Source organism: Macaca thibetana, chromosome X (assembly GCF_024542745.1).
Source record: "Macaca thibetana thibetana isolate TM-01 chromosome X, ASM2454274v1, whole genome shotgun sequence".
NCBI lineage: Eukaryota > Metazoa > Chordata > Mammalia > Primates > Cercopithecidae > Macaca > Macaca thibetana.
The window spans coordinates 52,871,972-52,881,710 of NC_065598.1; the positions used below are offsets into that span (position 1 = coordinate 52,871,972).

The 9,739-nt window shown below is 46.7% G+C and overlaps 2 protein-coding genes across 9 annotated transcripts in view; one reads left to right on the top strand and one right to left on the bottom strand.

The window, feature by feature from the left end:
* Window positions 1–9,739, top strand: part of TSR2 (TSR2 ribosome maturation factor) — a 1,158,091-nt gene that overhangs the window by 154,994 nt on the left and 993,358 nt on the right. The gene's annotated exons all lie outside the window — the stretch shown is intronic.
* HSD17B10 (hydroxysteroid 17-beta dehydrogenase 10) overlaps window positions 105–9,739 on the bottom strand; it is an 81,399-nt gene continuing 71,764 nt past the window's right edge. Inside the window, exons 2-7 of the mRNA XM_050777017.1 lie at window positions 3,198–3,255; window positions 2,584–2,748; window positions 1,093–1,257; window positions 834–962; window positions 644–752; window positions 105–440 (exon numbers count right to left, since the gene is read on the bottom strand). Of these exons, the coding sequence (XP_050632974.1) occupies window positions 250–440; window positions 644–752; window positions 834–962; window positions 1,093–1,257; window positions 2,584–2,748; window positions 3,198–3,224 (786 nt within the window). The 5' untranslated portion in view covers window positions 3,225–3,255 and the 3' untranslated portion in view covers window positions 105–249. The remainder of the gene's footprint in view (window positions 441–643; window positions 753–833; window positions 963–1,092; window positions 1,258–2,583; window positions 2,749–3,197; window positions 3,256–9,739) is intronic.

Consider the following 9,739-nt stretch of genomic DNA (forward strand, 5'->3'; position numbering starts at 1 on the left):
ATTGCCTTTCCCACCCCACCCTGGAGCTCTGAGCATCCAACCCTGTCACAGCCTTCACATTTCTTCCCCATGCCAGGCCCCCTAGCACACAACACTGCCTACACTCTATGAGAAAAAGAGACTTTATTAGGCACAGAAGACAACTGGTAGGCAGTTACAAAATGGCTACTGGGCTTCCTCCCAAGCTGGAGAGTAGTACCCCAGGGGAAGGAAGGGCAGAGGAGCGTGTGTTTTCTCTGCCTTCTCCCTTCAAGGCTGCATACGAATGGCCCCATCCAGCCGGATGACCTCTCCGTTGAGGAATGGGTTCTCGATGATGGCCTGTACCAGGTGAGCATACTCAGCAGGGTCACCCAGTCGGCTAGGGAAGGGCACTTGGCTGGCCAAGAAGTTGCGCACTTTCTCTGGGAGGCTGGTCAGCAGTGGGGTCCCAAACAGACCTAAACAATATAGCCAAATTCAGAGACTCACCCTTGCTTTCATATTTACCTCGTTCTTCCTCACTTTAGCCCTACTTCTTGGTGCTTCCCTGGGGCCCAAAGATAAAAGGTTGCTGTTGCTTAGGTGGTGAATACCTTCTCCTCTCAACTGTCCATGGATCCCACCCAATCCCAGGTGTGACGGAGAGAGGGGATATGTCTACCTGGAGCAATGGTCATCACCCGGATGCCTATGGGAGCCAGATCCCGAGCAATGGGCAGTGTCATGCCCACTATTCCCCCCTTGGAAGCAGAGTATGCAGCTTGTCCAACCTGGAGAAAGAGTAGAGGTCATAGGTGGGAGGGCCCCAACAAGTCACTTAGGAGGCATAAGTCTTGCCCCTGCCCACACACCTGACCCTCGAAGGCAGCCACACTGGCGGTGTTGATGATGACCCCACGTTGGCCTCCCTGGTCTGGTTCATTCTGGCCCATCTCACCAGCCACCAGGCGGATCACATTGAAGGTGCCCATGAGATTCACCTGTAGGACAGGTAGAGACATAGTATAGGACCTGAGGCAGAAGAAGCCTTTGTCCCCTAAAAACTTTGGGGTCCTCCACAGCCAGACACCTCTTACTCCCACTATCCCTGGAGAACTTCCAAGGCCTTACATTAAGAACTCGCTGGAAGTCTTCCAAGGTATGGGCCTGGCTCTTCTTTAAGTTGTATGTCTTGATAGCCACCGCGATGCCTGCACAGTTGACAGCTACATCCACACGGCCAAACTTTTCTTTTGCTAGAGCCAGAGCTGTTTGCACATCCTTCTCAGAGGTCACCTTCAAAGGGAGAAGTGGAGAAGGTATTCATCTCCCAGCACACACTCTCACCACTAAACTTGAGGGAGGGCAGGGCAGGGCAGGGCATGCCCAGTACTTGGGTGAGAAGAGATTTGTGAGAAGGGATAGGCCAAGAGAAAAGGTTGTAAAACTTGAGAGATAGGCTGGGTGCAGTGGCTCATGCCTGTAATCTCAGCACTGGGAGGCCAAGGCGGGTGGATCACTTGAGATCAGGAGTTTGAGACCAGCCTGGCCAATGTGGTGAAACCCCGTCTCTACTAAAAATACAAAATTAGCCGGCATAGTGACACATGCCTGTAATCCCAGCTACTTGGAAGGCTGAGGCAGAAGAATTGCTTGAACCCAGGAGGCAGAGGTTGCAGTGAGCCGAGATCGTGCCATTGCACTCCAGCCTGGGCAACAGTGAGACTCTGTCTCAAAAAAAAAAAAAAAAAAAAAAAAAAAAATTCAGAGAGTAGGTCAAAGGTGAAAATGTTAGGTAATGTAGAGCAATGTTGCAAAACATTTTTCAAATCAATACCCTCTTGATAAATTCACATGCTCCTGAAGATTCTTAATTGCTGTGGATCAGAGCACTAATACAACTCTGTTGTGAGGCCGTGTGCAGTGGCTCACACCTGTAATCCCAGTACTTTGGGATGCCAAGGCAGGCAGATCACCTGAGATCAGCAGTTCAAGACCAGCCTGGCCAACATGGTGAAACCCCATCTCTTCTAAAAATACAAAAAAACTTAGCTGGGCGTGGTGGCGGGTGCCTGTAATCCCAGCTACTTGGGAGGTTGAGGCAGGAAAATCGCTTGAACTCAGAAGGTGGAGGTTGCAAGGAGCTGAGATTGTGCCACTGCATTCTAGCCTGGGCGACAGAGCGAGACTCCATCTCAAAAATAAAAATAAAAAATAACCCTGTTGTGAGAATTATTGATAGGAAGATAAACTAGCTTTTTTGTATCCTTACCTGCTAAGATGATTCATCAAGTTTTACTTTCTGTAGTATGTTTCATGAAAACAAGTTTTTTGACTTTGTAAATATAAAATTACAAGGCACAATATGCATTTTCAAATCATACATAACTCCTCCAGGAGATTGTTATGTCCAATCCCCATCCCATTGTTGTGAATCCCAGCTTTAGAGAATCCTTATCACAGGTGGTCTCACAGTGCTTGAAGGCTCAGGCCAAAAGAGACAAGGAGATGGGTCCACCGGCCCCATAGAGGAGACCCTTATGGGAGGGACCCCCACAGGTTCCCAGGCCGGTATTGGTGACCTCATGCACACCCTGGGAGAGGAGAGGTGACCCCACTTACGTCGGCTGGGGCGAAGACGCAGTTGTTTCCTAACTTCTTGGCCTGGGCCTCCCCACCCGAGTTGGGCAGGTCCAGAAGCACAGCGGAGGCTCCCTGCCCCACCAGTCGCTCCGCCGTGACCAGGCCCAGGCCCGAGGCTCCTCCGGTTATTACCGCCACCAGGCCCTGTCAAAAGCGACACGGTCAGGGTCAGCTGTTACATTGACCAGACCATCCCCACGCTGTCACCTGCCTGTTCTCCAGCCTTCTGAGGAGAAGGGGGGAGGGGAGCGGTAGTGGTCACCCCTGCGGGTAAACCAGGTGTGCCGCTTCTCCTCACCGTTGGGACCTCGGGGGCAGGGGGAATCTCATCCCCAGACAGCCCGTCCCGTGACCCTAGATAGATAGATAGATGATAGATAGATAGATAGATAGATAGATAGATAGATAGATAGATAGATAGACAGACAGATGCGCCGCGGAGAGTTTACTTTCACCTCCTGAGCCCAACGGCCACAATACCAGGCCTACATAAGCATGACCCTTTCTCCCGAAACCGATCTCTTTCTCCTAGTTTCACGGCCGCGCTGACCCGGCCCGTAAAGGAGGGCAAGCAACAGAGGCAAAGAACCTACCTTCACGCTCCGACACGCTGCTGCCATCTTGTCGCCGGCCACTCCACCGGATGGGGGCGCAGGCGCTCGCTGATTGGCCGAGGCGAAGCGGCGGAAGGGGCGGTTGCGATGGAGCGGGGCGTCTGCCGCTGCCGCGTGAGACGTGGGGGCGTGGCCTGGTACCTTAGTACCTTGGTCAGAGGGCGAATTCCTCCTGCTAAGGTATCCCCAGAGAGTTATTTCAGCCGGGGAAAGAGACCAATAGCAGCAGTACAATACCACAACACCCCTCGCCCTACTCTCTAGGTGATCTTTTGGCAAGTGGCCCGCTCCGCGTGGGAGAAGAGGGGTGGATATTGAGAACGGGTGCCTTTCTCCTCTGAAAAAGCCTTCCTTCGAGTATGAATGTATTTGAGACTCCTATATGCTAGACTGTGTGCGGGGCACCTGAGATACCCAGCGGAATAATAAAAGATTCATGCCTTCCAGGAGGGCACAGTCCAGTTGGAGAAAGAGAATTACAGTACAGACACAGACGAATGGACGGAACCAGATTCTGGGACATTCAGACAAGGAGATCCAAAGATGAGGAATCTGAGTTACAGAGAGAGAGCCATGTAAAGAGAAATATGTTGAGGCCGAGATAGATAGGAAGAGAGATGCCAGATAGGATCACAGAGAGATGAATGTGGAGAGCCGCTAAGAGAGACGCTTGGAGACAGACATTCTAGGACAGCTGCTGAGAAGCACAAATCTAAAGAGGCAAAAACATCTTTCATCAGTTCAGGCGTTGCTACTGTCCTCTATCTTTGTCTAATTTATTTTAAGTCCAAAAGCCCAGATCACACACTGCAGATTGGACTTCAACCGGAGACTATTATTTAAGACCCAGGTCTTGGTCATCCTAGAACATCTTTCAGCCAGCTACCAGAAGCTATGTCATTAGAGTCTTGAGCCCCAGATATCTAATCTGTCTTCCTTCTATACTTTTCCTCAAACCAAGGTCTTGAGGCCATAAATCTTAGCCTACCATTTCAGCCTCATAACTGCTTTATGTTTTCTCTATCTGAAATATCTCCCCCCACCTGCTTTCTCACCCAGGAAGATTCCCCTCCAGGCCTTCTAGTTGTTGACAGCCACCACACTCATAATCACTGCACAGTATTTACCAAAGGGTTTAGCACACCGGACTCACAATTTTCCTATCTACATGAAGTACTTCCATCAATTTATAGCACTCTTCATCCAGCCTAATATGCTGTAGCCACAGTGGCCTCCTTTGTGTTCATCTTTGCATTAGCTGCTCCCTCTGCTTGGAATGCTCTCCCCTGATCTTTGTATGACTGCCTTTATTATTTTTTTTTTCATTCAGAACTAAGCTTAAATATCACCTTCCCAGAGGGGTCCTCCCTAAATATTCAAACTGTAGCCACCTAGACACTATCCCATTGCATATTTGAATTCTCTTCATAGCACTTGCATATCCATAATCCATTTTCCAGCCTTAGGGCCAGATGTGCTGTGGAATTCAGAGTTTTTTTCAGTTTGAGAAAGGAAGACATGTAACTGATATTACATAACTCTTTAAAAAAACTAGTCAAACATAACTCTTTATATGGTCTATATTATATATTTATTGAGAAAGGCCTGGAGCATGGTAATGAAACATTAATATTTCTGAAGTGAAAGATATGAAAATTCACACCAAATGTGAATAAAGACTATAAATAGCCTCACACTACTGCAGGTCAGGTTTTGTCACCTATTGAGTTTGGGCTCCAAAGTATGAAAAAACAACCTTATGCTTTCAGAACTTTTGGCATTGCAGGATTGTGCCTACAGGCTTGTGAGCCTGCACGCTCCTCTAACCTGGCCTTGTTTGTGTAGTTCTCCCCCTGCTGGAAGGTAAGCCCCATGGCACCAGGGGCTTGTTCAGCTGGTTCACCCAATGCCAAGAACACTGCTTGGCGTGTAGAAGACACTTAAAACAAATGTGTTAGATAAATGAATTAATGAATTAACCTTGGAAGAATTTCCAGGCCCAGTTTCATGATTCTTTCACCTGCCCAACTCCGGAAGCCTTCACCTCCTCTCTAACCACACGTCCAGGCCACATTATTGCACTTGTCATTCCCTGGAATAACCTCCTGCCCTCCCCAGCATCTACACACCATCTTTTCTCTCTCTGACCATGTTCTCAAGTTGTCTTGGATCTCTTCCCCTCTACCACTTTTATTTATTTATTTATTTATTTACTTATTTATTTGAGATGTAGTCTCACTCTGCTGCCCAGGCTGGAGTGCAGTGGCGCATCTTGGCTCACTGCAACCTCCACCTCCCGGGTTCAAGCGATTCTCCTGCCTCAGCCTCCAGAGTAGCTGAGATTACAGGCATGGACCACCACCCCCGGCTAATTTTTGTATTTTTAATAGAGACGGTATTTTACCATGTTGGCCAGTCTGGTCTCGAACTCCTGACCTCAGGTGATTCGCCCTGCCTCGGCCTCCCAAAGTGCTGGGATTACAGGCATGAGCCATCGCACCCAGCCTCAGCTCTATTATTTACTAGCCGAACGACCCTGGATAAGTTACTTAACAGATGTGCCTCAGTTTCCTCTTCTGTAAAATGAGTATAATCAAATGACTATTCGTAGAGTTGTTAGGAATAAATGAGTTAACAACTATATATTTAAAAAGGTATTGGAACAGTGCTTGGTCTTTAGCAAGAGCTATATAAATGTTAGCTATGGTTACTCTTCAGAGCAGTGTTTCTCATCCTTTTCTGTGCTATGGACACCTGTGGCAGTTTGGCGAAGTCTGAGGAATCCCTTCCCAGAATAATGCATGAGTCTTATAAGTAGGATTACAAAAGAAACCAATCATATTGGGGTTCAATTTTCAAAATAATAAGAAACACATCTGTAATGTAGTTAATATATGTGCTTCTTTATTAACACATTAAATAGCAAGCTCTATCAACAGGTCTAGTGACGACCATGATTTTTGAAATAGTGATGTTATTTTGAGAGATATGCAACAACCATAATAATGAAAATCTGATCTCTCTTAGTGTCAAAGTCACAGATGCTAGTATTACTGCAGTTTGTTACCCACATCCCCTAGAAAGATATGCTATATTTCTGTTAGCAATAGTGAAAATAATGATGCAATTTCCCCTCTATCCAAGTCCATGGGCTCTTTGAATTCTATTCACTGACTCCTCAGGGGTCTTTGGGTTGTGGGTTAAGAACTGTGTTTAGAGAGAGCTGTCTGAACTTCTTTTGGTTCTGAGGGCTGCACAATTAAAATAACTGTTTTTAGAGCAAATGGAAGCCATTAGTGAATACTTCTCTCTTGCCACCTCCAAAATTGTCTCCCACCCACACCATCCTTTCCTCGGGTCTCAGAGAAGTCCTGTTTAGGGCTCACCCTTCCACTGGGTTTTGTGTCCCAGCCCCTCCCACTTTCTTGGGGATTTCTGCCATTGAGCATCCTCTCTCTTGATTGCATGCACCTCTGTCTCAAAACCATTAGAAAATAGGGAATAGGGGCTGAGTGCAGTGGTTTACACCTGTAATCCTAACATTTTGGGAGGCTGAAGCAGGAGGATGTCTTGAGCCCAGGAGTTTGAGACCAGCCTGGGCAACATAGCAAGACCCTGTCTCCACACACACACACACACACACACACACACAAATAGGGAATAAAGTGATGTCAACCTTTACATGCACATACTCAACAGTTTGGATGCATATCTCATGCGAACCTGAGGGCCAGAGGTGCGCAAAGGGGCCCAACAAGGACACCAGAACAAGCAACACGCAGCATTGTGTCAAATTAACCCTTCCAGGGAACAGAGAAAAACAAAGGTGGTCTTTACTCCTGGGTGGTCTTCACTCCTGGGAGATAAAAACCACACGATAACCCATTTAACTCTTGTGGACACCTGCTGTTACCTCTGCAAAGACAGAGCTGCACTGGTTCCAGCTGGCTCTGAGGTGACATTGACAAATATAAAGAATCTCAATTACATCGTCATTTATGTGAGGGGAAAAAAAGAACCCCAAGTGATGATTATACAGAGCCTGTCATTTCTGAGTGAACAGGGGCACAATCTGAATGATTGGTTTAAATGCTGAAGGACTGCAGGGAACATGAAAATTACTGTGGCGAGCGTTTGAGAGGATGCTGAGGACGCATGTTGGCTGAGTGTTTGCTACTTGAATAAATGGGGCTGATGTCTGAATGAGCCTGAAGGATGACAGCCTCAGGTTATGATGACTTTACTGTTGCCTAAATCAACTGCCACTTTTCAGGCCTTGTGTAATCAGACCTTTCTAGCTGCATTTGATATATTCATCACTCGCTCTTCCTGGAAACTCCCACTTGGCTTCCAGGAAGCCTGACTCTCCTGGTTTCTCATACTCCCCTGATGCATGAGTCTTATAAGTAGGATTACAAAAGAAACCAATTATATTGGGGTACAATTTTCAAAATAATAAGAAACGCATTTGTAATGTAGTTAATATATGTGCTTCTTTATTGACACATTAAATAGCAAGCTCTATCAACAGGTCTAGTGATGACCATGATTTTTGAAATAGTGATGTTATTTTGAGAGATATGCAACAACCATAATAATGAAAATCTGATCTCTCTTAGTGTCAAAGTCTTTTGTCTCCTCCCTGGGTTCTTTTTCTTCTGCCCCCTCTCTGGGGAGCTTATCCATCTCCTGGTTTCAATACTCCCTCTCTGCTGAGGACTTCCCAGTCTCTACTTTGAGCTCATCTTCTCCACTGAACTTCAGAATCATATAGCAAATAATTTGCTGGCCCTCTACACCAGATGTCCTAAATTAAACTCAATCATTGCCCCCTAAAACTGCTGTATCTCAATTGGTTGCCGTACTAACTTCCTAGATACCCAAGCCAGATCCTGGGACTCACGCCCTCTTCACCCCATCTAAGCAACTGCCAAGTTCTGCTGATTTAACTCCTATATACTTTTTGAATCTGGCACCTCCTCCCTCCTACTTTCCTATTATCACCATCCAAAATCTCTTGCCTGTACAATTGCAACTGGTCAGACTCCACTGTTGTTGCTCTTAAAAGGATCATCCAAGAAACCAGCAGAAGCCTCTTCCTAAAACCCAATTTTTATTGTTATCGCTTGCTTTCAAACTCCTTTAGTGCCCCCTCTTCACTTTTTTTTTTTTTTTTTTTTTTTTTTTTGCGGGAGGGGAGTCTTCCTCTGTCGTCCAGGCTGGAGTGCAGTGGCAAAATCTCCACTCACTGCAGCCTCCACCTCCAGGGTTCAAGCGATTCTTATACCTCAGCCTCTGGAGTAGCTGGGACTACAGGCGCCCACGACCACACCCGGCTAATTTTTGTAAATTTAGTAGAGACAGGGTTTCACCATGTTGGCCAGGCTGGTTTCGAACTCCTGACCTCAAGTGATCTGCCCACCTCGGCCTCCCAAAGTGCTGAAATTACAGGCGTGAGCCACCACGCCCGGCCCCCACCTCCTCACTTTTAAGGCTTTCCATAATCCAATGGCTGCTGGCTAACTTTGGCCTCTATAACATGATACTTTCCAGTAACAACACACTACTTGATACCCCCACAGTAGTGTTGCCAGATGAGGTATAGGATGCTCAGTAATTAAATTTGAATTTCAGATAAACGATGAATTTTTTTTTTTTTTTTTTTTTTTTTTTTTTTTTTTTTTGAGACAGAATCCCGCTCTGTCACTCAGGCTGGAGTGCAGTGGCATGATCTCAGCTCACTGCAACCTTCTCCTCCTGGATTCAAGCAATTCTCCTGCCTCAGCCTTCCTAGTAGCTGGGACTACAGGTGCCCACCACCACACTCGGCTAATTTTTGTATTTTTAGTAGAAACAGAGTTTCATCATGTTGGTCAGGCTGGTCTCGAACTGTTGACCTCAGATGATCCACCCACCTCGGCCTCCCAAAGTACTGGGATTACAGGTATGAGCCACTGCGCCCGGCCGAATAATTTTTTCGTGTAAGTAATCCCATGCAATCTTTGGGACATGCTTATATTGTAAAACTATTTGTTATTTTTCTGAAATTCAGACTTGTGGGCACCCTGTATTTTTATTTGCTAAATGTGGCAATCCTACCCCACAGATAACCCCCAGGATGGTGAGATGCCCCTTCTGAGGGTCCCACAGCTCTGAACCAACACTTACCCACCTGAGAGACTGGGGATCTATTCTGATCTCTGTATCCTTGCTATGCAACACAGAGAGGCTGGCATAGAACAGATGGCAGTGTTTGCTGAGTGAATGAATGCATATGTGTGACACAGCAATAAACCTGTATCTTCCGGTGGAATCAGTAAGTGTTGTGATCAGTATACAGTGTCAGTTCCGCTTGTATCCACCTTCCCTTCACAGTCTTGGAAAAATCACCTCATGGTTTACACATCCCCCCAGGCAGGTGAGCTAGAAAGCCAGGAGTCATCTGTAGACTTAGGGAAGCCAGTATAGGACCAGTTGGGTTTTCTGTTTTTTATTCGGAGTGGGGAGAAACGGGAGGGAGA